Source organism: Brassica oleracea, chromosome C2 (assembly GCF_000695525.1).
Source record: "Brassica oleracea var. oleracea cultivar TO1000 chromosome C2, BOL, whole genome shotgun sequence".
Lineage (NCBI taxonomy): Eukaryota > Viridiplantae > Streptophyta > Magnoliopsida > Brassicales > Brassicaceae > Brassica > Brassica oleracea.
The window spans coordinates 21,850,030-21,866,080 of NC_027749.1; the positions used below are offsets into that span (position 1 = coordinate 21,850,030).

At 35.3% G+C, this 16,051-nt stretch overlaps 2 protein-coding genes, 1 non-coding gene and 1 pseudogene across 3 annotated transcripts; 2 read left to right on the forward strand and 2 right to left on the reverse strand.

Moving 5' to 3' along the window:
- Positions 1-1,156: 1,156 nt before the first annotated feature.
- LOC106323695 lies at positions 1,157-7,934 on the reverse strand (annotated as a pseudogene).
- A 497-nt stretch (positions 7,935-8,431) lies between these two features.
- Positions 8,432-9,475, forward strand: LOC106322667 (mitochondrial import inner membrane translocase subunit TIM23-2-like). The gene has a single exon (XM_013760763.1). The coding sequence runs from the start codon at positions 8,593-8,595 to the stop codon at positions 9,157-9,159; it is 567 nt and encodes a 188-aa protein (XP_013616217.1). The 5' UTR covers positions 8,432-8,592; the 3' UTR covers positions 9,160-9,475.
- An 830-nt stretch (positions 9,476-10,305) lies between these two features.
- LOC106323696 (U-box domain-containing protein 51-like) lies at positions 10,306-13,634 on the reverse strand. The gene is made up of 7 exons (XM_013761779.1): positions 13,484-13,634; positions 13,311-13,402; positions 13,111-13,232; positions 12,828-13,022; positions 11,781-11,988; positions 10,976-11,705; positions 10,306-10,739 (listed from the first exon to the last, which is right to left on the reverse strand). The coding sequence occupies exons 1-7, from the start codon at positions 13,632-13,634 to the stop codon at positions 10,306-10,308; spliced, it is 1,932 nt and encodes a 643-aa protein (XP_013617233.1).
- A 1,566-nt stretch (positions 13,635-15,200) lies between these two features.
- On the forward strand, positions 15,201-15,282 carry TRNAS-AGA. Its single transcript has one exon. It is a non-coding gene; the product is annotated as a tRNA-Ser (tRNA).
- The last annotated feature ends 769 nt before the right edge of the window (positions 15,283-16,051 follow it).

Here is a 16,051-nt window from a genome sequence, read left to right on the forward strand (position 1 = left end):
TTTGAATCAATTTTTGATATAAATCAACTTTGAATTATTATTTTGATTTGAAATATGTATATAAAGTTTAAATTTTGTTTTATGGTTAGTTTAGAAAATAAAAGTTTTAGGCAATTAGATTGACCTATTTTCGTATATTTTAAAACTGGTCGAGATAGATAGTTTTTTATAATATGATGTACTTTCAATTTTTCTTAATAAGATAAGCTCATTACTTTTTTTCTTAATACTACTATCATTGTTTCCAAACAAAATTAATTTTTTTTTAAAGACTACAATCCATGTTTCCAAACACTCCAAATTTTTTTAATAGTCATATTCAAGTCTCCAAACACTCCAATTTTGTACTTGAGTTTTAATAATATAGATACGCCATAGTAATCACGCTTTCCACTATTGAAAGGCAGCCTTGAACCAATATATTTTGCTTCATTATATAATTTACAAATAAAATTATAAATTTTTAAAAAGAAAAGAAAAGGTAATATTTAGTAATCTTGAATAAAATTAGTAATTATTAAATCACATATTTCAAATATATGAGATTGTTGTATACTTTAAAATTTAAGATATTGTCACTTTAATATAAAATCAAATCATCAAAATTATGAATATAATTTTTTTTTGTTAAATTAATGTGAATGTAACACTTAGAAAACTTATTTTTATATAATATTATAAATATTTTACATAAAAATACATGGTTGAAATTCTAAAAATAGAATTATTATTAATTATTCAGATTATTTGAAAATAGTGCAAAAACTATTAAATGTGAATTTTAATAAGTAATTCAATACTACAAGAAACACATCAGACATACATCCTTGTAAAACTATAAAAATTTCTGTTGTAAAATCGTAAAAAAATTAGTACGTAATAAAAATAATAAATCAGAAACTTTTTTTTATTACAATTTTTGAATAATTTATTTTTCTCCCAAAATAACATTATTATACAAAATATTACTCAAAAACAGAGGCTCACCTCTTAAATTAGAGCTTCTTTTTTCGTATATAATATCAACAACTAAACCCGAGACTCACACGTCCCTGCCTTGCTGTGTGTGTACTGCTGGCCATCAGAAGAAAGTCTTCAAAATCACGAGTTTTGTCACCTAAGGAGACTGATAAGGTCAAAGATATGTTTCATAGACTCAAGCCAGGACCACAACCTCGTCACGAGAACCTGCAAAAGACGATATAAATAACACAAAGTTTAGAGACAATAAGACTCCATACATTATATTATTATTTTAGCTTGTTTTCTAATGAATAAAAAGATAATGCGCAAGTCACGATTTTTACATTGTTCATGTATATCTTTAGCTAACTCCAGCAGAAGATCAGTTTCCTCTGCAAGCTTAGTCGTGTTCTCCAACTCTTCCACTGCTACTTTGGCATCGTGTATTTTATTCTCTGCCACTACAACTTTACATGCAGCGGTTATTGCAGCTTCGTCGATCATCTCTTATGAAACTGAGGGGGTCGGATTGTTTGTTTGCCCGAGTTTTATTTTGTCTCTTTTAGTTTTGGAGCAGGTGTTCTTGTTGTTGTTTCTGAACTATCTGGTAGCTTATAGAAGTTCAGTAACTGTTGAGTGTTGGATCAAACAAGACACGAATTAAAAGAGAAAAAAGAGATATGGAGGAGATGGTTTTGTATGTGAATTTAAAAAGAAAATGTGGCAGAGAAGAAATAGAGGTGAGGGTTCAAAGACTTACAGGTTTTGAGTTGCTAACCTTTGTCTTGAACTAAGGACGTTTCTGAAATTTGGTGGCACTTCATGCCTTGGATGCTCTTTCCATAGTAAACCACAAGGTCCATTAGGAAAGGTTGTAGTTGTAGCCACTACACTACAAGAAAACACGCGAAATCCGACGGCCATATTCGTCAGAATTTCGTCGGAATTGCCATATTCCGACGAAAACCGTCGTCGAAATTATCTGGTCGGAAAAAAAGTTCGTCGGAAATTCGTCACAAATTCCGACGAAATTCCGACCAGTACCGACGGACAATATTCCGACGGATATTCCGACAACAAGTTTCATCGGAAGTATTTCGTCGGTAATTGGTCGGAAAATATATACGACAGATGCCGTCGTCGGAACAATGTCCGACAAAATTTCGACGATGATGTTACTCCGATATTTCGACGACACCTGAATCCGTCAGAATTTCCGGGCGCACAGATCCGTCAGAGTCCGTAGGAAAACTCCGACGGGCTATTTCGTCGGAAATGTCCGACGCAACATGTTCGTCGGAAATTTCTGAGGAAACATGTTCGTCGGATTTTTCTGACGCTAGTGGCCGTCGGAAATTTCCGACAGAACTAGTTTCATCGGAATCTTTATTATTTTACTATTTCAAATACTTTAATTATTTTATTTTTAAATAACTGTGCAATTTAGAATTTTTTTTTTATAAATCAATAAAAACTGAAATTAAAAATAATATTATACAAAAACGTTTTACATAAATTAAAAAAAAACATTTTCAAGTTTTTAAACAAAAAAAAACTAAAATTCATCTGGGAACAAACACTTCATCTTGTCAATGATCTCGTTGTTGGTCTTCTTCTGATCCGCCAATTCCGCAAGAATTGTAGCGTTCTGCGTCTCCAACGCTTCAATCCGCTCATCCTTGTTCTGCGGCTGCTCCATGATCATGGATCATCTTGTCAATGATCTCGTTGTTGGTCTTCTTCTGATCCGCCAATTCCGCAAGAATTGTAGCGTTCTGCGTCTCCAACGCTTCAATCCGCTCATCCTTGTTCTGCGGCTGCTCCATGATCATGGAATCTGTGTATGGAGTTTGTGAAGAAGAAGGACACGAAGACGCACGACGAGACAAACCGACCAAATGTCCTTTATTCTTTGGAACCGTCTATATAGAAAAAAATTAAATATTAGTAATGAAATTAAAATAAAAATTAAAAAGTTACCTGTTCCACCATTTCGTTTATTTGAAGTCGGCAAAGGTTGCTGGAAGCTGCCGTAGAATCGTCATCAGAGTTCATCGGCTGAGAAGCTAGGAGTTCTGCTTTTTTGGCTTGCACCAACTCTATGACATCTCTGATGAGGGGATCCTGAATTTCGCCTGTCTTCTTGTTAGTATATGCTTCCCTCATGACATCAACATGATCAATGGGATTACCGCCATTTGCTTCAACCTAAACACAAAATTAATCAATAAATATGTAAAAATATTAAAAAATATATTTTAAATATATAGAACTTACAAGCTGATCCTCCTTAGAAGACATACTGCAAGCCCAGAGGTTGTGGACAAAAACACATTTCCCGCCACGATCACTGTTGTGGTTGGCTGAGTTTTTGTCGGACTTTTCCTTAGTCTCCAGCTTCCCCCAATGCACCTGCAAGTCCTCCCAAACTTTGGTGTTGATATTCTTCGGTATCTTGCCCTTGAGCCATAGTTGCTTCCACTCATAGATCTGGTTCGTATAAGACTCCGCGGCCTTCTTGTGTGACTTGTTGAACCTTAAAAAAATCAAAGATTAAGTTAAAAAATGACAAAAAAAAATAAAGATTATGTTAAAAATAAAGAAGAGAAAAGTTACCACGTAGTATATCCTCGTGGTTGGGGATGGAGCACCTTGAGATGCTCTCGACCTGGTTTTCGAACCAACGTCTCAACTGGCATGACACCGGGCTCATATCGAGTAGCTGGATCCTGAGGTGGAGCTGCAGGAGGAGGAATTGAATTTTGCTCCTGCGATGATTCCGATACATGGGAACTACTCCCTGAACGAACTCGCTTCTGAGGTACGGTACGACGTTGTGCTGCTGGTGGTCTATCAGAACCGTCAGACCTACAAAATAAAATCCGTCAAAATTAGTCATATATATCAAATGTTTTATATTATAAATGTTTGTAATTCTTAAAATCTAAATATTACTTTAAAAAAATGTTTCTAATTTTGTAACAAGTTCATATATACATATATATTAATAATAGTAAAATGCTTTATATCATTTAAATGTTTATAATCCCAAAAAAATAATAAGTTTTATAAAAAAGTTTATAACTTTGTAAAAACATGTATGTATATTAAAAAAATATATAATTAAAACATTTTATATATACTAAAAATTATAAAAACGTTTTATAAATATATTTCACATGTACAAAACGTTTATGTAAATAAAAAAAAATTATAATTATAATTCCAAAAATCTAATTATAACTTTTACTAAAAATTAAAACGTTTTATATATATTAAAAATTATAAAAACGTTTTATAAATATATTTCACATGTACAAAACGTTTATGTAAATAAAAAAAAATTATAATTATAATTCCAAAAATCTAATTATAACTTTTACCAAAAATTAAAACGTTTTATATATATTAAAAATTATAAAAACGTTTTATAAAAATATTTAACATATAAACCCTAAAATCTACAAATCTAAAATTTTCAATCTACATATAAACCACAAGCTAAAACCAAATCTAAAAACATATAACTCCTAAAACTATCAATTCTATCCTAAATCTTTAGATTCAAAACCTAAAATCCACAAATCTAACATTCCAAACCTAAAAAAAAAATATAATCTAAAGAGGGATTCAAAGACTTACATGATTGGGGAAGAAATTTGGAGGAGTTGGAGTCGGAATCGGCAGTTTGTGAGAGAGAGAGGAGGGAGAGCCGCGGAGAAAATGAGGAAGAAGAGAACAAAATGAGGGAGAAGAAGAAGGGTTGGTTTATATATTAAAAATAAACTGACGGAGAGATTTCGTCGAAATTCCGTCGGTTTATTTTTACGCAGTTAACGAAACGATTTCACTAATATTCTTTCCGGATAAAGTGAAATATTCCGACGAAATTCCGACGAAAGCTGCTCGTCACTTGAATTCCGTCGGAATATTCGCGAATATCGACAAAGGAAGCCTCGAGAATCTTTGAGTTTCTGCATGTCCTTTGATTGGTCGAGGGGTAGAGTCCGTCGGAATTTCGTCGGTAAATTTCGTCGGAATTTCGTCGGAATTTAGTTGGTACTTTCGATGGAATTCCGACGGATCCGAGAAATATGAATTTGGGGGTTTGAAAACAACAATATTATGAGCACATACAAATCTTTACAAGAGGTTTAAATGAAATATTTAATTATTTCACATACTATATTATACAAAATCAAAATCTAGTCTTATATTACCATAATATGTTTGCATAAGTATAAGTGTTATTGGAGGATGTTACGAGTACGTTGATACGTATATGAATTATTTTCTTATATGAAAAACTTTATAAAGCCTTTATATGTGAACTAATTTCATATTATAAACTTATATATGTCTTATTTGGATATTTTAATTATCCAATTATTCATTTATAATAGCTTTGCAAATATAAAATAATATTCGTCGGAATTCCGTCGGTAATTTCCGACGACTTTCAAACCCTATCGAAAGCCCAAAATTATGATACTCCGTCAGGGTTTCGTGGGAATATTGTGACGAAATTCCGACGAGCTTCATTTTTATTCTATTTTTTTTATTTTAAAATGGGACTCCAACAACTTATTCAAAAACTCTTGTAACTTATTTAAAAAACTCTTTTTTTAATAATATAATGGATTTGCCTGGACCAATACATGATTTTCTTTTAGTTTTTCTGGGATCTGTTCTTCTAGTAGGAGGTCTGGGAGTGGTATTAAACTTATAAAAATAACTCCAACAACTTATTAAAATATTCCAACAACTTATTAAAAAAACTCCAATAACTTTTATAAAATTTCAATAACTTATATGTATAACTCCAACAACTTATTAAAAAACTCCAATAACTTATAAAAATAACTCCAGCAACTTATTAGAATACTCCAACAACTTATTAAAAAAACTCCAATAGCTTTTATAAAATTTCAAAAACTTATATATATAACTCCAACAACTTATTAAAAAACTCTAATAACTTATAAAAATAACTCCAATAAATCACTCAGAATCTGTAGAATCTTCAGAATCTTCGTCAAACTCTCCACCTTCAGCCTCTGACTCAGAGTGCACAACATCATCATCTCCAAACTGCGTAAAATCGACAACGAGTTCAACATCTTCTAAATCTTCAACTAGGCTCACGTTGCTGGTAGAGTTTGGTTGTAATGGATCACTATCAGAACTTCCATCAACTCGTCCTCTTGGGTTGATTGACATTACAACGATCCAAGGATCGTCTTTGTCCGTAATCCGCGGGTAACTGATGTAGCAAACCTATAAATAAAATTAAAGGTTTGCTGATAACGAGGTTTCCCACAAAATTTGCATCTATCACGGTTCTCATCCGCTCTCCAATAGATCATGCAGTTGTCGATGCATACATCTATCACCTGATACGGTAAATCAATACCCGCTCCCAGTTTCTGAACCTCGTAGTATGAACTCGGTGCTAGATTATCCTCTGGTAGAACACCTTTAACGAAATCAGCAATCGTATCCACACACTCTTCAGCCAAATTATAATCTGTCTTAATACCCATAAATCTAGTTGCAGATGATAAGGGTGAATGACCATCTCAACAACTTTTGTACAAAGGTTGTTTTCCTGCATCCAACATGTCAAAAAACTCCTAGATTCTGCATTGGGTTCTTCCCCTCTATTATGATCATTTACCATTTGCTCAGTACCTACACTGTAATCTACTTCCGTCCTTGGTTCTTCTAATCTAACCACATGCTGAGGTTCGCTAGTACTACCATATTCATAACCAGTTTCTCCATCTAGATACCAAACCTTATAACTCTGTGTAAACCCTCTCATATATAAATGAGTCCAAACATCTCATTTCCTTACAACATTATTATTGCAGAAGGAGCATGGACATCGTAACATACCGGTATTTGCTTCTGGTTGTCTTTGAACAAGCGCCATGAATTCGCCAATACCTGCCATGTATTCCCCCGTAAGCAAATTGGTGTTTGGATCCAAATGTGGTTTATCCATCCACGATCGATAATAATTTCCATAAGACATGATTATTTTTTTGGATTTGTAGAGAGTGAAAAGAGAAAAAAGAGTGAACGAGGGAAATGTGGTGTGGGGAGGTCACATTTATAGAAAAAGTTCATGCGACACTCCGACAGATTTCCGACAAAAATTTCAAAATTCGTCGGAATTGTTAAACAATCAAATATTTCGTAAGAATTCCGTCGGAATCCGAACGGTAAAAAAATGTCCGTCGGAATTTCGTCAGAAATGCATCTGAATTCTAAAATGGTCAAATTTTTTCGTCGAAATTCTGTCGGAATCCGAACGGTCAAAATGGCCGTCAGAATATTTTCGTCGGTAATTCGTCAGAGTTCTTAACGGTCAAAATATCTGTCGGAATTTCGTCGGATGTTTCTGTCGACACTAGGTTTGTCGGTTTGGCGTCGAAAATTTCCGACGTAAAACCGACGAACACAAAAATATATGGTTCGTCGGTTTCTCGTCGGAATTTCGTCAGAGGAAACCGACGAAAATGGCGTCCATCGGAATGTAGCGCGTTTTCTTGTAGTGATAGGACGAATTAAAAAGAATAACAGAGACTGACCCCAACTAGAGTAAAATCAAGATTAATATAACATTTCTTAGATAGGCATAGTTGACAGCGTTAAAATGAATAGCAAGGAGAAACTTGTCTAACCTCAATGAAGCTGAAAATGGAACCAACATCAGATCCATTTGCATCCGCTAAAGCCGAGAGAGCTTCAAATATCATCCCATCATACCTGAAAATTAGCAACTCATCCGAAGTTTTACCAATGCATGTATTAATAAATGCACAACACAAGAAACTGAAGAAAAAAAGAAAGACAAATCTGGGAACGTTTTTTGTATCCACCATAAAGATATCAAAGCTAAAATTAGAAGATGCACTGCGTGGAAGGGAAGTAGCTGGTGAATAAGAAGAAGAGTTAGTTAGCATTAAGAGGTGGAGTAGAAATAGAAATTATCTGATTATTCTGAAAACTTAAGTTACATGATATATTTAAATGGTATATTCAAAATTATCTGTAACTGAAGCTAAATCGAACCAAAATGAATCTAAATTGAACCAAAATGAATCTAAATTGTTCATAGGATATTAATCGGTTTTTAGTATTGTTATCTGAGTTTAACCGAAAAACAAAATTGTCAAATTTTATTCGAATTTATAAATATATGAAAAAAATCGTTATATGTATCTCTAATCTGAAAAAGATTAAGAAAAATTGAACCGATCGAAATTGAATGCAAACCGAAAATTGAATGCTAGGGGCTAGCCACAGTCCACATAAACAAAATTGGGTTTAATTGATTTAAACGAAAAGTCACGGGGCCAAACTCGGAATTATAGCGAATATCAAACGAATCTAGACAACAAGTGGGAACGAGTCTGGTCTTTCAGACAGAACTAACGAAGTAGTTTCCCTTAAAAAAAGAGAGGTTAAAAACCCTAAAGACAACAATTTTAATTTAATTTCATTTCTCATTTGCGCAACGTCGGGGAGAGAGCAGCTGCATCACACATTTCTCGGTCGCCTCTCCTTCTCTCTCTCCTGCGACCATCGAAACCCTAATCTCTCTCTCTAACCCTCATCCTCATGGCGGCGAACAACAACAGATCCGGTCAAGAATCAGACGAAAACACACGTCTCTACAACCCTTACCAAAACTTCGAGGTCCCAATAAAATCTCAGTACCTTTACAAGCTCCCCACCTCCCCCGAGTACCTCTTCACGGAGGAGTCCTTAAAACAGCGCCGCTCCTGGGGCGAGAATCTCACCTTCTACACCGGAACCGCTTACCTCGGCGGGTCCGTCTCCGGCGCCACGGTCGGGATCTTCACCGGAGTCAAGAACTTCGAATCCGGCGACACGACGAAGCTGAAGATCAACAGGATCTTGAACTCGTCTGGTCACACGGGTCGAACGTGGGGTAACAGGATCGGGATCATCGGGTTGATGTACGCAGGGATCGAGAGTGGCGTCGTGGCTGCGATGGATAGGGATGATGTTTGGACTAGCGTGGTGGCGGGTCTTGGAACCGGAGCGGTTTTTAGAGCGGCGCGGGGGGTGAGATCTGCGGCGGTGGCGGGAGCTCTCGGTGGGTTGGCGGCTGGTGCTGTGGTTGCAGGGAAGCAAGTTGTGAAGCGGTATGTGCCCATATGATGAAGAGTGTCTAATTGGGAAGACTCTGTCTCGTTTGTTTGAAATTTTTGATAGATTTGTTAGGTTTTTCGTATGTCTTTTCGAATCATAAGGATGAAAACTTTTTTCATTTTGATGAATAAATCTGCAAACTTTTTTTGTTTTGTTTTATATACTGATGAAATGGTATATTCATTTGCCGTGAGTTTATTGCTTCTTGGTTGTAGTTTCTGATAAATTAGTGTTCTTTACTACAGTTTATGCTATTGTTTGATTGATCTATGTGTCCTAGCAGACTTGAAGTGGAACATTTTTTTTTCTAGAATTTCTTATCACTCTGTTCTCCTGTTGTTCTCAGAGTCTCACCAGAGTTACGCCTTTTCTGATCCTGGTCTTTGTTGTCCCCTATTGTTCACTGTCTTTATAAATATTGTGTAGTTATGTTTCTCTGATTCTTTTCACTATTGTATAGTTATGTTCCTCTGGCTATTTATTGTGTAGTTATGTTTCTCAAATATTAATACACAAATATTGTGTCTTCTGTTCTTTAGCATTCTCCCAGTCTCCCAGATGATGTGGGATCAGTCACAAAGACTGTTTTGTGTGTTACCTTGGCAGTTGTATTGTTAATTCATTTCAGACGACTATTATCTTAGTTGCTGGCGATTTCTTACATGATGTGAAACAAGCAATGTCCTCAAGTAATCCTTCTTTCAAAGGTCAAATGTATCCTCTAAAATCGTCTTACAATTCTAGTGTTTGCAGTTGCATAGAGTTTCTGCAAAACTATCTTCCATTAGTAAACAAGTGTTCTTTTAAAAAGGGTTTCACTTTACATCACCAAAACTATAAAGATGTTTCATATACAACATACTAAGCTCCAACAAGCTAAGGGAGACCACCCCACTGAACTTTGGATGGAGCACAACTCATTAAAGACCAACGGTTGCCTTTGTACTGCCTTCTCTGTGCTCTTGGTGGTCTACTTCTTTTTGGTACAGAATGACTACGCATCTTCAAACGATCACGCTCTTCTTGAATCTCACGTACTCTCCAAGTTAGCTCCTTGTTAATCTACGTCCATTTTCCATGTATACTAGTATCAATACTCAAATAGGATTTTCTCATTTCATCCTCTTTCTACATGACACAAACATGCTTCATGGTCTATATCCATTTTCCTAAGAAACTAACCTGAGAGTTAGGAACCGCCGCAAGCGTTTCTGATTTGCTAGACTCTGATATCTGAGATGGTATGTCCTGAATATGTTCGTTCTCCTCTCTTGCAAACTCTCTTAGCCTCTTCAGAGCCGGTAACAGTACTGAAGCAAGATCAGGTCTATCCTTTTTCCTCATCTCACAGCACCGCAAAGCCAATTTAGCCAGCTCCAGAGTCTCTTCTTCAGGCCAATCCGATACTTTTGGATCCAAAACTTCACTTAACTTGTTATTCTCAATCGCCGTCTCTACTCTATGACCTAACCCCATTGCTGGCATGGCTGTTATGATTTGAAGAAGCACCACACCAAAAGAGTACAAATCAGATTTAACTCCAAGCATTCCTGTTTGCTGATACTCAGGGTCTATGTAACAAAATGTACCTAAAAGGAAAACAAACATCAAATACTATGGTCAGGGCCGCATCTGAGAATTTAGAGGCCATAAACATTTCTTAAAAACTTTTATAATTTATTTTTCATATTTGGGGGTTTATGCTTACGTAAAAAAAAACCTACAAAAGTTTTGGGGCTAAGACCAATGTTTCATTGGGCTTAACTCAAATCCGGCCACTGTGGTTCCATGTTAAGATATCTTAGATGGTAGATAAGATTCTTACCGGCTGCAGCGGTTATATGATAGTTACTGATGCTATTACCCCCACAGGGAGGTACTAGGCGAGCTAGACCAACATCACTTATCTTGCTAGTGAAGTGTCTGTCAAGCAGAATGTTTGCTGGCTTCAGATCACGATGAACTAATGGTTCAGGTTTTGCACTGTGAAGGAAAAGAAGTCCTGTACCAATCTCAGCAGCTATTCTGAACCTTGCTCTCCAAGGAAGTGGAGGTGTATTGTCTTTGCAGAAGAGACGATCCTCAAGTGTTCCACTTTCCATGTACTCATAAACAAGACAACCATAGTCAGGACATGCACCGAGGAGGATCACCATGTTAGGGTGTCTCATGCTACTCAGAACCTCAACCTCTTGTTGGAACTGTTTCAGGCCTTGTGTGATACCTGACTTCATGAGTTTTATGGCGACAAAAGTGTAGTCTAGGACAGCCTTGTAGACAGGTCCGTACCCTCCTTCTCCAATCTTTAGAGCATCTGAGAAACCATTTGTTGCCTCTTCAACATCTTCGGTACTGTAACGTCTGTAAGAGACGTTATCGGTCATCTTTTGCTTCCCCAACTTGGCTTGCAGCTCAAGTAATCTTCTCTTTTGGCTCTCCATTTTCACTAACTGCTTTGCCATTTCAGCTGCTTGGATGTCTGAATGTCTTTCCTGCTGCTCCTCAGACAGTGCTCTAAGCATCTCTAATGCTTCCTCTGCTTCAAGATGTTGATTCTGAACATAAACCATGTTAATATAATAGTAAGAAACTGAAGGACAGAATGTCTACTTGAGTGTAATGATACTGACCATGGATGTAGAAGAGATGGAGCTTCCTTTGGTAGTGGAACTTTGAGAGATGGTGTAAGAAGTCATAGTTGAGACCACACCATAACTGCTATTCTTAGTGTCTGACTGAGAAAACTCACTCAGATATTGTGGTGGCGAGATGCGTGGTGAAAAGGATTGAGAGGAATATGAATTGGAGTTGTTGTATTGAGCAGATAGAGATGATTGTCTGCCAAATTAAATGTAAATAAAAAAGGACATTACTCTCTCTCTCTCTTTTGGGACTTTTTCTTCATGTTCACCAAACCAATAGAAAGTTGTCATTTTAGATTTAATATCTTTTAATTAAAGAAACAAAATAACTTGCCAAATTATATTATGCTTTTAAAATAAAAAATAAAAAATTAAATAAATAAAAATAACAATAGTTCTAAAAAAAGATTATTTAAAAAAAAATATTTATTTTTAAGATTTAGAGTTTAGTGTTTAAGATTTATAATTTAGAATTTATCCAAATGTTTAGTGTTTTTCCAAGGGTTTAGGGGTTTACCCAAGGATTTAGGGTTTACCCAAGGATTTAGGGTTTAGGATTTGAGTTTAGGGTTTAGTATTAGAGTTTAGGGTTTAGTGTTTTGTTGACAATATTTTTTTTTTTTGAATTCGTTTTTTATATATTATTTTTATTTATTTTTAAATTTTATTTTGAAAAAATAATATAATTTGCAAGTTATTTGGTTTCCTTAATTAAAAGATATTAGATTTAAAATGACAATTTTCTATTCCCAAGAATAACTCTTCATTTAATTGTTGTTTTATAGTTTAAAATTTGTTTCGGTTTATGTTTTCAATACATTTATTTGATAGTTTTTCCAATTTACCCATAATTATTCGGTAATTAACATAAGCAGATAGAATAATATATTAATTATGGGTAAAACAAAAAAATTTAATGATTTTCTATGAAAGAAATAAGAACTAAATATAGAATGAAAGGGAGAGAGTATTTACTAAAATCTTTCAAACAAGAACCATGGTTTGATAATGGTTGGAAGAAAGTTGAGATGTTACCTCTCTGAATCACAGGAGCTCGTTGAATCATAATTATACAACAAAGAAGAGAGATCTTGTTGCCTATGACGATGTTTCTGAGCCTGGCTTGCGGATTTGCTTTTTTTCAGCTTAGCTTTAGACACAACAAAGACTGCACAAGTCTCTGGAGCTGTTTTAAGTAACGTGGTGGGCACGTCTGGACTCTTAAACTTTCTGGTCACAGAGATGGACCAATAATGTTAGTAATCATACAAACCAAAGTCTAGTATGAGAATCAATAAAGAAAAAAAGAAATATATACTTGAAAAAGGATTTGTGTGCAGATGAGCCAACAACAATGTTTGAAATGGAATAGTTGGTGATGTAGTTGACAATAGCATTGGAGATGTCACTATCTCGAAGCACAACCTCCTTGGCCATAATCTGACAAGCCATTGTATAGTAAGTACTGAACCATAAAGTGATTTTCTGCAATAAGGAGATTAAGAAATGATTACTAACTCCTTTTCGAGCGCAGAATCCTCTGAAAGGAAGAAACAACTGATGTTCCTCGTCTTGATTGTCATGTTGTAAACATAGTCTTATGTTTCCTTCTGCAGATTAAATCGAAACCTAATTAGAGTTCTGTTGACATTGTTGTTTTAATATGATTCGAGGTAGAGAGCAAGCTATGCCTTTAGGTTGAACGTGGAGAAGGACACAATGCCGATGCGGAGAATCGACAAGAATGTTCTCAATAGCCCATTTCAAGGCGTGTTGGCTGTTCTTGTCTTTATCAATGGCGATGGCCGTGATTAAGCCATTGTCTATTCTTCTTGCAGACATGTTGTTAGACTTGCTTCCCAAGAAACATGAATACCCTGTTTCTTCATAAGCAAACCATAACACTTGTTAATATATCACTTACATCTTTAACCAAAAACGATTGTGTTTGTTTTCTTTCGTTTGGCTCTGCAGCCTCTGAGAAGTAACAATGGACGATAACAGAAACAGACTTTTGTATTGTGAATGATGAAGCTTTTTGTATTTTTAGCTATTTTTGGAAGGTTTTTCTCAACGACTCTCAACAGTCTTCTGAACAAACAAACGAAAATGGAGAATTTTATATCACAATTCTTAAATTATCTTTAGAAAGTGGGAGTTGCTGGTGCATTCCAGCTTATTACTATAATTAAGCATCGGTTCGAATCAAAAGGGAGTCCGATTATTCATTAACTAATGCAACATACTATTCTGTGCTTTAGTCTTATACAAAACATATGGTGATAGTCTGATAGATGATATATATATCGTTTTACAGCAAAATTGTATATTAAAAGTGTGATTATGTTATTATTTACCATTCAAAATATTTAACGAATTTTAGTATTTCCATAGTTTGTAAAAATTAATTTGCTATATCTGTATTTGCACGTGTTATAAACTAATACATAAAAGAAACAACACAGTGTTGTTTTTCTCCTTTTAATGTGAACAACAGACCTGGAAGTGAAGTTCATGCCGAGGTCAAGAGAATAGTAGCAAGTGATAGTCTTTGGGACATAATGAGCAACCAAGAAGTCTGCGAATAGCTAGGCAACGTATCTTGATGTGGCACAAGAAGCACCGTGCAACTCCTCTAGCGGAGAGAGGAAAAGGAATGGACACAACTTGCCAAGCAGCGGCTGAGTACCTCTCAGTGCTTGCTCTTCAAAAAGGAAGCAAAGACGACGTCTCCATCATTGTGATTGACTAGAAAGCTCAAAACTAAAGCTTGGATAGTTTAATGATTACAAACATTACGTAGCTTACTTTTTCTTTTCTGACAAGCTTTTACATATAATTTACTCAATACTGTTAGAAATAAAGAATGAAGATGATGATGATGCATATAGCTAATTATAAGTACATTCCTTTTTCTATTGATTCGTATGCATGAAAAGAAATAGGCCAAGAAGATGCCTTTTTTTTTCTTTCATTTTGAGCATTTAAGTATAGATGAATATGTTGTAATATTTTGACATGTGGCTAATGAAATTGTAATTGAAACTACTATGTCACGTTAACCTTTTTTCCTTTCTTTTTATAAATTAATATCTATAGATTACTTCTTAACTTGAGTATAGTACCAACTGTACGGTGGGGTAATAGTTTAGTACTTGGAGTAGGTTAATGTGGCCTTAATTCGATTTTCGTTGGAATGGGAGATTAACACTATTTATCGGTATAACCAAACGTAGCTCCCAGCCTGGGGGATTAGTCGGGACAAAGGCCCGGGTTATACCTCCTGTTTAACAAAAAAAGATTGAGTATATTAGAGATTGTGCACTTGCCAACTTGTTGAATCTATACTTTTAGAAGCTTGAGTTGCATTTACTATAAAGTAATTATGAAGTAACGATTTCATCACAGGTGGACGTGCCGGAGTGGTTATCGGGCATGACTAGAAATCATGTGGGCTTTGCCCGCGCAGGTTCGAATCCTGCCGTTCACGGTTTTTTGTTTTTTTTTTTCCTGTTTACGATCTTTATTATTTTTTCATAACTTCATCATTCTAATTCTACTATAGTCGGTCAAGGAAACGGTTATAATCCAAGGCCCAGGGCCATTTTTAGGGTTAAAAAAAATAAATCGTATTTGTGAATTAGTTTCGGTCATTCTACTGTTTAACCTAATAAATTACTTAAACAGCAGTCTAGGGTTTTCGTCTCTTCTGGTCTTCTCCATGAAATCTGGTGAAGCAGCTCCTGCTGTCGTGGTTAAGGCCACGAAGCCTTTGAAGAAAGTTAAGAGAGAGCCTGAAGATGATGACTTGGAGACCAAAACAAATCTGAAGAAGCAAGACGTAGATGACACAATATAAGGATTGTTTGATCATCTAAAGCGGATGGAATCAAAATTTGATTTGTTGGTGACAAAGTTGGATCTATTGATCTCAGTGGAAGGTAAGGGAGTTCATGTCAAGAAGTTTTTTAGGCCTGGGCAAAATAACCGGAACCGAAGAACCGAACCGGAACCGAACCGAAATACCCGAAACCGGAACCGGACCAATACCCTCAAATACCCGAACGGTTCCTATATTTTTATATCCGAAATAACCGAACCGAACCGGAACCGAACCGAAAACCGAACGGGTACCCGAATATATAAAAATATTAATTATATATACATATAACATCATTAAATATATATTTTAAATTTAAAATTCTATTAAAAGTATCTGAAAATCCTTGATGATAACTAAATTATTATAAAGTATCCAA